The following is a 13,709-nucleotide window of genomic DNA, read 5'->3' as shown; positions in this document are numbered from 1 at the left end:
CTAGTGGGGGCAGGGGGGCAGTACCACTCACATGTCAATTACAGGAAGAATGGTCAATTACAGACTTCAACAGATGTGTCAATGACCACAACAGATGAATCTCAACAGGAAAGAATCATCAGTTACAGGTTCCAACAGGGAAAGATGTACATTACATCTCCTGCAAGAAATCAGCTACCCCCTGCACCTCAGCCAATGAGAAGCTGTCATCACCCCCCGAAACTCTTACTTTTCTCCAGTGGACTTACATTCACAACAACTTCTCCCAACTTCCTCCATGTTCTCCATAAAATAACGTTCCCCTCTCCTTTGTTTGTTGGGCTGACCTATGCTTTCCCCATAGCTTGTTTATCCTGAATTGCTATTCTCTGCCCTTCCCACATAAACCAGTTTTTGCTCATAAAATAACCACCGATCTTGTTTTTAAGGTTAAGAGTGCACCGATTTGGAGTTCCCCACGCCAATCTTAACAGCATGGAACCTTGCCGTTCCTGGGACTTAAGAAAATGCATGAGAGAACAGACTCACCTTCTTTGACACTCAGTCGTGAGGATTGGTCTGTGTGGGAGGTCGTGTTATAGGCCAACAGTGAACCTGTAAGGCAAAGCAAAAGCGCGTTACAACAAGGGTAGATCAGGAGTACAAGATGGGAGGAGAAGGGAGTCAGAAGGGGAATAGATCCGGGTAGGTAAGAGAGACAGATGGCTCCTTGAGAGAAAGAGTTCATGGAATCCATCCTGCCTCCTGCGGGGAATGTGTTTGATTCCTGGAGCTCCGGCCAGAGCTAGTTAGGACAGAATACCCGTGAGTGGGACACGCACAGCCCTCCCCAGCAGCCATGTTTACAGTTCTGAAGCTCCTGGGTGTCCACACCCCATCATGGCAGGAGCACAGGACTGAGACTCTCCCTGTGCGGCCGTAGGGAAGTCTAGACTTTGATTTCTGCAGCAGCAAAACGAAGGGGTTAAACTACAGGAGGAGTTGGCAAGCTTTTTCTATAAAGACCAGATAGTAAATATTTTAGGCTTTGTGGGCTAACTGCAGTCTCTGCTGTACATTCTTCTTTGTTTTTGTTTTGTTTTGTCTTGTTTTGTTTTGTCCATGGGCCAGAGTTGGACCGATCTGGCCTGCAGTTTGCAGTTTTGCCACACCCTGGAGAAGCGGCTATACAGTTCCTGTGTGCTATGGTATCCGGTGGGTTTACAGACAGGTCATTTTACTGGCGGGTGAGATACTTGGGTATCGGTCACTCAGAATGGAGGGGAGTGTTGGCGGTTGGGAAGGGGTCAGGATGGCAGGAGGGCCGGTAGTAACCCTCGCCTTCCTTTGCAAATGTCTGAGAGAACACAGCTGATCGTGGGGCACAATCCATTCAATTTCCAGAGTGCTGCTACCCCATCTCCTAAAATGAACCCTTAACGCGTAACTACTCTTACCGGGCACTGCCCTAGGAATTTCACAGGGGTGACAGTTCTTTTCTGTTGCACGTAAAAACTCCCCCTTTCCCCTAAAATGGGGCTTGTTCCTTAGTTTCAAAAGAACCCAAGAGTTTCGTTTTGTGAACTGTAGGCATGTTTGCAGTTCTCCTCAAGAGTCTCCTGGGGAAACTCGCACGTGCCCTCAAGACCAGGGCTGGGATGTGCTTTTGCAGACGACAGGATAAGCCTGCCATAGGTGTTAGAGGCTGGGGAAGTCTTTGCAAACTTTCCTTTTCCTCTGCAGACGGGCGGCTGACTTGGGTGCCAGGGCTTAGGACAGGGGATGGGCTGGCAGACACTCCTATTTTTAGCCTCCAGTCATGGCGGGGTTGCAGGAGCACAGCCGCTGCCTCACCCAGCTGTGGGCGTTTGGTTGTGCGCCTCGGAGAAAATGTGTGCCCTTCCAGGCCAGACAATGAGGGAGAGAATTTTACGGGAATCACCCAGCTGCCCAGCACCTATGACTTGTGGCTTGGGCGACCGTTCCCTCTAGCTCTGAAACCATTCCAAGCGAAAAAGAGGGGAGGGGTGGAGGCGGTTCTGAGACCACAATATGCCAAAGCGTGGATGTGTGCAGACCATTTTAGAAAGGAAACAGTCACGTGCATATAATATCCCAAGAACCAGAGGCATTTGGTTAGTCCATTCTGAAAAACATCAAGGATCAGGTGAGGCTGTGACAACCTCATTTCAATACAGTTGTTATGCAGACAAGAGTTGAAAGTTAGACCTGCCTCCTAACCCTTAGCTCAGTAGCCTCCCTCAATTTACCCAATCTCTCTAAGCCACAGAGAAAATGGTGTCAGAAATGGGCTGGGGTGCCTGGGTGACTCAGTCGGTTAAGCGTCTGACTCTTGATTTCAGCTCGGGTTATGATCTCACAGTTTGTGGATTCGCACCCCACGTTGGGGTCTGAGCTGATGGTGTGAAGCCTGCTTGGGATTCTCTCTCTCCCTCTCTCTCTCTCTTTCTCTCTCTCTGCCTGTGTTCTTGCTCTCTCTCTCTTTCCATAAATAAACTTAAAAAAAAAAAAAAAGCTTTAAAGGGCACCTGGGTGGTTCAGTCAGTTAAGTGTCCTACTTTGGCTCAGGTCATGATCTCATGGTTCATGGGTTCAAGTCCCGCGTCAGGCTCCGTGCTGACAGCTCAGAGCCTGGAGCCTGCTTCTGATTCTATGTCTCCCTCTCTCTCTGGCCCTCCCCCGCTCACGCCCTGTCTGTCTCTCTCTCAAATGTAAATAAACATTAACAAAAAGCTTTAAAAACAATAAAATGGACTAATAACAACATCTACTTACTTAGCACAGTTGTTGCGACAATTGGATATAATAATACCTGTAAAGTGCTCAAAAAAGACCTTGGTTCATAGTAAGTGTTCAGCAAATGCTAGCTGGTTATCATTACTATTTTTATACCCCTTCTCCCACAGACACCGCAATGACATACAATGACCCCTTTATAAAAGAGCTTGCTGAGCGTTTGTCTTGTCTTCTGGACCTGGAGTTGCGGACGGGTTCTGCTGCAATAAGAAATAATCCTCCATGACTGGAAGGAGGTTAAGAAATAGAACCGAGCGTTCCAAGGGAATAGAAAAAAAAGTCTCAGGAGTAAGACCAAGAATGTCTGCCTTTCTGTCCCCGACATTCTCTCCCTCAGGCTGAAACCTCACGGCTGGAGCAAATAAAGAAAAATGATGGTCTCAGAGGAGCAAACTGCCTGAGTCATTAGTGCAGATTTAGCTGAGAGCACGAAGCTTAGATAAACCACATTTATTAAATTTTCCCCTTGGTGAAAGTTCTTCTTTGGGCACATATGAATTCCACAGGAAACTCCCAGAAAGCCAAGAGAAAGGGTCGTTTGACCTCTGCAAAGCTTGCATGAAATACATATTTCATGGTAACCTAGGAAAAGGATTTTGCCCTGAAGACCGTTCCTGGTTCAAGTTTCAGTCCTGGAAGGAGGGGCTGGTTGGGGGGCATCTGGCCTCCCTCCCAAGGGACTGACATCCTTTCTCTTCTCCGATTTTTACTTGACAAGTTCTTCAGGCTACAGGGGGTGGCACGGCACACCCTTTCCTTATGGGAATTTGTTCTGATACCAGAAGGTCCTTCCTGGAGGCTCGTCTCTCGCTCTGTTGCTTTGGATTTTTTTTCTCCTGCTTTGAGGCTCCATCTGTGTAGAGCTAAGGTGAGCTCCTAATCTTTCCTGACACCGTCCTGTCGTCCTGTTGGAGTAAACAGGCTGTGATAGGAGGAGGGAAGGCAACTCTCCTGAAAGCAGTATGCAGCGGACACTTTATATTTATTCTCTCCTTTTATCTCTAACATGAGCCAGGCAAAGCCAGTGTCACGTTCTTCTCCTTTTATGGATCAGCACTGGGAGAAGTCAAGTCATTTTCTCAGGGTCACACAGCCACAAAGCCCAGGAAGCCGGGATTCCCATTCTGGTTTAACTGCAAAACCTGTTCTCAGTCCAGCAGACCCTGCAGCCTTCAGGCTAAATCTAAGAAACAGATAAAACTCACCTATGGCGTCGGGAATCAAGACAGTGGTTACCTTGCTAGGGAGGAGTGGGGGACAGAGAGAGGGTGCAAGGGGGCTTCTGGTCTACTCCTTGACCTGAGGGGTGATTATACAAGTGAGTGGAGGGGTGTCCGGGTGGTTCAGCCGGTTAAGCTTCCGGTTCTTGGTTTCGGCTCAGGTCATGATCTCACGGTTCGTGAGTTCGAGCCCCGCATCAGGCTCTGCACTGACAGTGTGGAGCCTGCTTGGGATTCTCTCGCTCTCTCCCTCTCTCTGCCTCCACCCCACTGGTGCTATCTCTATTGCTCTCAAAATAAATAAATAAACTTAAACAACAACAACAACAACCAAGCGAGGGGATTCCCTTTGTGCCAGTTCCTTGAGTTGTGCATTTATGATTTTTACTCGACTCTGCACCCTTCAGTTAGAACGTTTATTGATTCACTTAATGTACGGACACAGGCATATAAGTGTATCTGCTAACCCGGGGCCCCGGAAAGCATGAAGTGACTGCTGCCGAGAATGGACGGGCCTTCCCAAAGTGAAAGCATAAGGGAAAAATAATTTCCCCTTTTTGAGTCCATCCGTCACTGGATATCATATTAGGGATCTGCAAAAAGATGGAAATGAGCAGAGTGAAGCTTTGCAGGTGTGAGGTAGAGGCCCAACAATGGGTCTTTCTTTGGTTCTACGTTCCCCCAACGTAACTTGCTCTTCATCGGGGACACCTGGAGCCGGGGAGACAACCGTCCTCCTTCCGGTGCCAAAGCCTTTGTCTCCTGCCTATTGAATGTGGGTTTCCCTTTCTCTGGGCTGCATCAATGGCTCTGGCTGAAGTGTAGGGGTGGGGCGGGAGGAGGGAGCGGAGACATACGGCTCCATGTTCTCAACAACAGGCCTGGCTGGACGACTGAGTCCAGGGCAATCTGGTCTTTTGTTCTGCCCGAATCCTGTTCTCTTTTACTGGTCAGATCCTGGCCTGGAAGGGATAATGCTTCACCAGCTTAATTGCCCGGACCCATCACCTTTGCCCAACCATCTGAGGCTGCCGGTGGGAAGGCCGCGGAACGCAAAATGTGTTTTCCATTAAGTTTAAATTAAAAATCGGACTCAAGATAGATACCTTTTCTGCAGCCTCCCTGCTGCACGATATATCATTCTCTTGCGCCACCGCGATTTCAAAACACGGTCTCTCGGCACTTTCTCACAGGTCAGGCTCCGAAACACATACAGATCTCCCACTTTTTGTAAAATGACAAAGGACTCCTTTTCCTTCTTTGACCTCTGGCCACCCCAAGCCCAGAACCTTCTGGGCTCCCAGAAAGCCCAAACTCCCCCCAGTGGCCCTGAGTCTGAACTGCCAGCCGAGAGGGCTCTCACTTCCTCTGAGGTCCGTCCCCACCGCGCCTTGTGACGGCCCAATCTCATTTCCCGCAGCCCTTGGCCTGTAAATACGGCCTCTGCCAACGGGGTGTGCCCGACAGAGATACTGGTGGGGCCGCCTGGCGGGTCCAGGCTGTGGGGCGGCACCGGGAAGAAAGAAGGACAGGGTTAGCGTGGTGATAGGTTTGGCTTTAATCTGCCTCATTCCAGGAGGCCACAGGGAAGTTTCGGAAAGCATTTATCTCTTGGTGCAAATGAAAACAGAAAATGCTGTGGGGAAAGTGGCCTGGCCGGCAACATGGAAGCATCAGGGGCACGAGGCTAATTCTAAGGTAGAGAAGGGAGGTTAGCTCCCTGTCTCTCTCTCTCGGGCCATCTCACATCAGAGCATGAAGCTGCGGGCCGATGGCCGACTAAGACTTAGGAGGCCTGGGGCTTAGCTCCCAGGCTGCCTTCCACTGGCGTCCGCCTTTGAACCAATTTCTGAAGCCCTCCAGACCTCGGTTGCTTTGGCTTTAAAATGGGGGTGATAAACAATTGTCCACGTGGTGTCCACAAGGGGGCATCCTGTCCCTGTACAGTGAACGACACCTGGGGAGATGCACACCTGAGCCCCGGTGTCCCCGGGGGACTCCAGAATCGTCCCAAGTACTGTGGGCATCCGTCCCAGCCCCCCACCCCCACCGGCCCCCTCCCACGTCCAGTGCGGGTGATGTTACAGAGCACGGGTATAGGGGACAGCCACTCTGTCTGGGACGGCTAAAAAGCTGAAGTACGGAGACCAAGCACTTCCAAGCAGGCCAGATGAATCCGGGCATGCCAGGCCACCAGACGGGGCATAGAGGCACTCAGGACACCACTGTTTCTTCTCCACCCCGGGAAAATACATTTTAACATTGAAGTGTGGTGTCTGACATTTAAAGGTATAGCTCCCCTCCCAGACAACCAGAGCAAATGCTCCAGCACCTTTTGTGAAAGTGTGAATTTGGTGCTAGAGCTTCTTACCCCACACGGTTTCCTTGTTTTCTGTGCAAGTGCAGAAAGATCAGATACGTTGGAGGGATCCAACGAATGTGGTGTCTTCTGTGTCCAGGAGCTCAGCTACTTGCGCCCCACCTCTTGCCAGAGTGGGGGATGTTTGAGCCCCGGCCCCCTCCTCAACAACAGGACAGAGGACAAAGCACCAGGAATTAGCACCCCTCTCCCCTGCCTCCACTCAGCTGCCCCAACCTCTGTCCCCAAAATACCGGCCTCCCTGCCTGAGCACAAAACATCCGCTGGAAGTAAGTCTGGAAAAACAATAAAGTGTTTGAAGGCATGTTGGTCGGCGCGGGGAGGGTTCCCTGCAATCCTGCGTGCAGACAGTCACCAGGCACATACCTCCCGCAGGGGTCTTAGCTGGCCAGACACCGCCCAACACAGAGCGTCCCCGAGGCCAGAATCCGAAGGGAGACACCAGTTGAAGAGAAGCATGAATCAAATTTTTTTTCCCATGATGGTGCATCATTTTACGCTTAGGTTCCTCAAAAGGCCCTTGGACTATTACCATACTATGCTCTGGCAGGTTTTATTTTCTTTTTTCGAGCCTTCACACAGCATTTTAATTTTCGCTTCTGCAGGCAGACATGGTTTTTCTATCATGGCACCGAGCACTTCATATCTAGCTGTTGCGCTCAGCGTCGTATCAAATAGGCACCTTGTTCCATCTCCTCTCCACCCTGGAAATTTCCTCCGCTCATAAACAACTTTCTGGAAACTTCATATTTTTATTGCTTTGGGGGCATATCTACATATGTAGTTATGGGGCCTATCTTCCTCAACATCTACAAATATTCTTGAAACGAAAGAAGGAAAGAAGCAGCGAGGCATGCTTTTTCTTGCCCTCGTACCTGTGGCCCCCAAAAGACCAACGCTCCGGCCCTCATACCTCACAACCCGCTCACTCCTTTGCCCCTTAGTGTCTGTGCTCCTCTATCGTGGTTACCAGGGGCGACCTTAGCCAATGCCTGAGCCGTTGGGGCAGGTGTTGGTCTTGCTTCAGGGTCTGTGGCTTGGGTTCTTTGGTGGCAGGAAACCCTAATGGGGACTTTGGTTGTTTATGGACCTGCCAGAAAGCAGGCCTGAATGGTTTCACATGGCATGAAGGGGAGTTCCCCACGTCAAGTCAGAATGCACTTGAACATTTCCCCAACAAAGGCATCTGCCACGGAACCCCAAATTATTGGTCCCTTAAAGTGATCGGACGTACTGTCCATGTTGCTGCTGTCTCTCTCTTCTCCCACAAAGAAAGTACAGGGGCCAATGATTCCTGGCCCTCCACCATATGATGCCCAAAGAAGCAGAAAGGTAGGCTCCAACAGCGTCCTTGCTTTGCTGATCCACACTTCTTGTGCCCAACTTACTTTGCTCACTTCCAACCTCTTGCCTGCCTGGCTAGCATTGCTGCGGGGCTCTGTGCAAAGAAACTTTTTTTTAAAAAAAATTCCATAAACATTTAAAGGCTGAGAAATACAGATCATTAGAAAATGCTAATTCTCCAAAGCTCAGGAAAACTGGGTAGAGAATCGCCCCCTTTTTTTGAGCTTGTTGTTTCTTGGGCTGACCTCACGTTGCAGCAAGACTCAGACATGAGGTAACTGCTCTGGTGTTAACATACACTGCATCATCCACACTCTCTTGCTGGTTACCAGACGCCTCGGAGAGGTGACCAGAGTGCCCGGAGGCACCAGTGGAAACTTCCAAAGGCATTTAAAAAATTTTTTAATTTTATAGCCAGTGTGTGTTGCTTCCACCCCATGTAGCATGCTGCTGTAGAATGAGACAGAAGATTACAGAGATGGTGAGCTGAAGCCGCACTGAATGATGGGGAGACAACGAAGAAATAACCAACCAACCCAGAGCCCAGGAGACCAGGAAACGCAGCCCGCAGGCACTGTCCAAAGACCTCAGCTTGGAAGGGGCTTTAAAATCAAGTTCCTTCATTCCAAAGCTTAACTCCTACAAGATTCCCGGCAGCTCTGGCTATTTTTTTTTTTTCTTAATGTTTTTTATTTATTTTTGAGTCAAAGAGAAACAGAGCATGAGCAGGGAAGGGGCAGAGAGAAAGGGAGACACAGAATGGGAAGCAGGCTCCAGGCTCTGAGCCATCAGCACAGACCCCGATGCGGGGCTCAAACTCACAGACCGTGAGATCATGACCTGAGCCGCAGTCGGACGCTCAACCGACTGAGCCACCCAGGCGCCCCCAGGCAGCTCTGGCTATTGACGGCAAACACTGAATCCCAAGGTTGCCTGTCTATCCCTGCTCAGGGCTGACTGTTAAAAAACTCCCTCATAGAAAGAACCCCCATCAGTCTTCCTGCAGCATCACCTCCCTGATCTCTGTGCCACCTTTTCTGGCCACAGACAAATCCTTCAGTACTTGGGGTCACTGATATACCTACCACCACGCTTGGATTTCCAGTGAAGTGTTAGGGCTGAGGCTATTAGCATGCCTGAAAGAATTGTTCCTATCTCTGTGCATATTGAATAGTAAATGAAATGCACATGGAAATGATGGGATCTTGGTGCCTGAGAACTCTGATATCAGATAAATCTTTTGAACGACTACAGTTTCTTTCATAAAATCGCCTTTTCCAAAGCTCTTTTTTCCTTCTTGCTGTGCCAGAAGAACATGTCCAAGAGACCCTCACGCACATGGAAGGTCGGCTGCTCCCGTTTGGCTAGGAAGGGTGAGTAGTGAGCAGCCCGCAAAGGTGGGGTTCGGGTGGGCCAGAATGACACCAAAGAGAAGAGGAAGCTAATGTGTACATTTTCAACACCTTAAATCCTAAACCCATGAATCTAGAGTCTACCGGAGGAACTTTGAATCACTGCACACGAAAATACCAGCCAGGGTGTCCATCTATTTATAATTCCAGGGCAAAGTAGTTTCTGGAAAGGGGTTCTCCTGGCAACTACACTCTGGCAGGCCCCACCGGGTCACAGCTCCCTGCTTTTTTCTCCAGTTCTTATTCCGCTTCCCTTGACACTATGGGACTGGGTCAGCCCCCTTTCAGGGTCTGTAGGAGCCCATGAGACCTTGGCAACTTCACAGGCCTTGACGTGTGAGGCTCCGGTAGCATCTGCCCAACATAAACTGACTGTGGGGGGAACCAGTTTCCTTTTCCTGGATTAGCTCCATGGGAAATCAGTCTTCATTTTGACAGGGCCGTTCAGAGTCTTCTCCCAGCCCTGGGGACTCGGCCACACCCTCCGAGGGGCTCCGCTGCCCAGAAACAGACAGGACACTTACTTTCCCTGAGGTAACTGAGGTGTGACAACAGCACTTCCGTGTTGTAGAGGGAGGTGGCTCGGAGGAAGTCCTCCTTGTTCATTTTACACAGTTCCTTGCCATCCATGTTCTGGAAAAAGGATGTGTCGATCTCCATCAAGCCATACTCCTTTATCGCCCACTCCAGCCACTGCCGCACGTGCTCCTGAGTCCACAGCGTGGGGTCTGCAAAGGAGAGGGCTCATTAGCAAGGGCAGGGCCAGCCAGGACTCCCCTGCCTTCATGAAGCCTGCGTATACCCTCTGTCTCCCCATCCCTCCTTCTCCTTGTCCTCCTCCTTCCCCCGTTCCCCCCTTCTCCCTCCCCCACTCTCTCCCTCAGTGGGAAAGTGGGTTCCCTCCCAGATGGTCCTCCTAGAACTCCCATCTGGCTCCTCCACATCTGGCACTGCCTGAACCACTTAGCACTCCGGGGAGGTTCTTAGATGTCTCCCTAGGCATCGTGACAGAACATTCCCTTTAAAGTATTTGGAGGGCCATTAAAACCTTTGCTGGAGAAATGGTGGCATCCAAATGAAAGTAAACACAGTTCCACGGACCCAGGGACCAAAGTCCTCTGGAAAGGGAAACCATCTGTATCTTAAGAACATTAACGATTGCACGGGAAGAACACCAATCTCTCCGATGGCTACAGAAGGGAACACATATGTGTACACTTTTACTGCAATTCCATCTGTACAGTTGGAAAACCCAGCGCTGTGAGCCTTTAACATAAATCCAACCTGGGTTTTCTCCTTGTGGAGACAGCTGGGTTGAAATTTCTACCAGATCATCCCCCAAACATTTTTTATGATATTTAAATCCCCAGAGATGAGGGAAACGCACTGGAGAGAGAAAACCTTTCAGCCCTTCAGCCTTTGAGTGAACAAAAATAATGTGATGATGGAGGTCCTCTCCACCCAGGGTCCTCACAGCTCCTTTCTGGCTAGGTGTGTGGATGATGGGTGTGGGTATGCTCTGAGGGCTGGCGATGAGTTCCAGCAAATTCCACAGCAGGTAGAGCACTTGTATCTTATCACAGACTGGAAGCCATCTCTTTCCTTGGCAACTGATTATCAGCAAATCCAATAGACACCTTAAATATGCCCATCAGAAAAAAATGCCCATCACAGAAGAAAACTGCATGGCTCTTGGCCACATGAGATATCTGCCCATGTGAAACATTTAGGCAGGAAACCACATAATTAAGCAACAAATTTCATGGTGGTAGTTGAAGGAATCATGGCTGGAGGGGAATAGTGTGAACTTGGAGAAATACGGAAGGCTGCCTGGACGAGGGGAGGAGGCTTGGCCTTGTAGGCAAGCTGTCAGCCCCCAGCTTCTACTGGGCCTGCTTCCTTAGCATATTTCCCAGGAAAGGATATCTGTGCACCTTCTCAGCCCTTCACCCTCTCATTCAGAGTCTGTAAAGGTTCTGGGCAAATATGGGAACCAGGTTTGGAGGATTAGGAGTGGCCGTGGGGAAGGGAGCGAAGTTCTGTGGCCTCCCTCTCACCGAACACGAATTCCCCAGCACTTTTACGCAGAGCTTCTGCTGATCACCCTTGTTTGCCGTGGGTTCTCCCTTTCTCCTTGGTTTTTACATGTGAGTATCTAGGTGGCAGGGACTGAGTCTGCTCTGCGAAGGGCCCAGCCTCGGCCCACAGGCGGGAGTGGTTGCTGTCCTGGCGCTGGAGGTACAAGAGATGGCAAAAGAGGAGAGAAGAGACTTTGGAGTTCAGGTCACAGACTGCCGCGCCACAACCAGTACCCGGTAACTGGCCTGGATCTGGGGGGCCTACCGTGTGCCAGCTGCCTCACACGGCCCGTGGCTCACGCATCTAGAAAATCCAGCAAAATGGCTTTTGTCTTCATTTTACAGATTGCAAGAGGAGTTTGGAAAGGTTAAGTTCCCAGCTCAAACTTGAGCCTTCCCAGGACTTCACTTGGTGGAGGGGGTGGGTCCCCCTGACCCAAAGCCCCTCCTCTTGCCTTCCCACCTGTGAGCTGTTCTGCCAAATAACAGAGCTCCTCCTAACGCTTCATTGTACAAGTCTATATGCATCTCTCTCCCTCCCTCTCTCTCTCTCTCTCTCAACAATGTCTTGGTTTGTTGACCTCTTTTACTCTCCAGAAACAACTAGGCATGGGCCACTGGGAAATGGAAATATTTTGTACCATTTTGGAATTCTAAAGGAAAACGGCACAGGTGGGCAATGGATTACGCAGCATTTTTATTTCATCTGATCTCCTTTGCTTCATCCTGACTCCTCACTTTTAGTGTTCGAGGCCTCAAATTCGATCTTACACCATGTATTTAATTTATTTTAATATTTCCTCTCTTGCTTTGGGCTCTATCACAATATTATTTCTCTCCCTTTACAGCACAATGAATTCTAAAGCTTCCACTCTGGATCACGCTAAACTCTTCCAAATGTATTTCCTGGATGATTTAGTCCTAGTTTCTTCCCATCTGAACCTGAAACTGGTGATTAACCAGAGCCCTCGTTTATACTTGTCTCAAAATCTCCACCATAAATTCAATCAGTTGTTTCACAAATGTTTTATTGCCTTGATTTGTGGACTTGCCCAAATGAAACTTTCCCTCATGTCCAGGCGGCTGGCCTGGAGGAAGCCAGAATGTCTGATGATAATGTTGAAAGATCTCACCAGAGGGAAAGTAATGAAGTAAATCCATAGCCAGCGAATTCATTGCAAGAAAGGCTTTGAAAACCCTTTGATAAGAATTCACGCTATTTTCACCATTACTGCTGTCATTATTATTACCTTGGTCCACTGAAGGCTGACCTTTTGATATTCCTTTTGGAAGTATTTCAACACCAACTCAGAGTGAAAGGGTCAACCAAGCAGCCTGTCTGTTTGCCCTCTCTCTCCTCCCAAAAGTGACTACGAAAACGAGATGGCATCCATATTTGGTTCAGAGACAATCTCTGATGCCCTGACTCTTCAGTGCCCAAGAGTGCCTTCCCATGCTGGCCACTGTTTGGCAAAACAGGGCAGTCCGGTGCCAGATGTGCAAAGGCCCGGCGAAGCTTGTCTTTGCTTAGGGGAGAGCAGCGAGGTCCCCACCCTGTCTGCATTATCGTTCCTTCATTGTCTGCTTCCTTTGATGAGAAGGGAGGAACACGGTTTTCTTGGACCTTACAAATGCACCTGAGCTAAACATTCCTGGTGTCTGAGGGAGGGAGAGAGGGAGGGGATCAAACGTTAAATGATATAAGTAGTGTAAGTAGAGAAAGCAGTTAAATGCGCCCGGCATCTGGAAAGTGCTCAGAAAATAGGAACTACTCTCCCTCCTCCTGTGTGAAGCCGCGTGCTTGTGGAAAAGGGAAACTCAAAAAAATCCTTTATGAATAGTTTTCAGGTCCTGCAGGGCACAGAAAAACTCCTATTTTCCCAGCTCCTCCTGCCTCCCTGGGTCCCACACCTCCCACCCTCTGCCACCTTGAGTTTGGCCCGGCGCGCAGGGATGCTACGCGGCCATAGTCCTACGAGATGGTGAGACACGGCTTCCCATGGAAAATAAATACAAAAGGGCGTAGGAAGGAGAGGCTCATTACAAAACCATGCCTTCTAGGCCAACAAGCAAATTCCTTTGCACTACCTCAAAGAGATGTCTAATCCTTTGCCCTCAGACACCACGGCACTTACACTTTTGCGAATGGAAGGGGTTGTGCCTTTTTGGTCATGTTATTTTGGTAAGATTAGTTTTAATCCCTGCCCTGTAATTCACTCTGCTTAAGATTTGGACGTTCTCGCTCCTTCTACCTGGCACCGACTCTACCCGCTGCAGTTTTCAAACTCCCTTTCTGACCAGGCTGCTGAGCTAGCTGGTCTAGCTGAGGCAGAGCATCCGGCCAATGGACGGAAGGCTTGAACAATGATTTTATTTTCTGTAACCAAACAGCACCAATACCTAGGAAAAATAGGCTATTTTTACATAATGACATAACTTGCTGCACACGTTAAGGCGCTCCATTTGTTAAATATAGTTA

At 49.4% G+C, this 13,709-nt stretch overlaps 1 protein-coding gene across 3 annotated transcripts in view; it reads right to left on the bottom strand.

The window, feature by feature from the left end:
• The window catches only part of FLI1 (Fli-1 proto-oncogene, ETS transcription factor), a 129,277-nt gene that overhangs the window by 30,317 nt on the left and 85,251 nt on the right, over window positions 1-13,709 (bottom strand). For all 3 annotated transcript variants that reach the window (XM_043579801.1, XM_043579803.1, XM_043579802.1), the window contains 2 exons: window positions 9,677-9,880; window positions 529-594 (listed from right to left, as the gene is read on the bottom strand). In XM_043579801.1, the coding sequence (XP_043435736.1) occupies window positions 529-594; window positions 9,677-9,880 (270 nt within the window). The remainder of the gene's footprint in view (window positions 1-528; window positions 595-9,676; window positions 9,881-13,709) is intronic.

This window comes from Prionailurus bengalensis, chromosome D1 (genome assembly GCF_016509475.1).
Source record: "Prionailurus bengalensis isolate Pbe53 chromosome D1, Fcat_Pben_1.1_paternal_pri, whole genome shotgun sequence".
Classification (NCBI taxonomy): domain Eukaryota; kingdom Metazoa; phylum Chordata; class Mammalia; order Carnivora; family Felidae; genus Prionailurus; species Prionailurus bengalensis.
The sequence above is the reverse complement of the archived record's forward strand: the minus strand, read 5'-3'. Positions and strand labels throughout refer to the sequence as shown.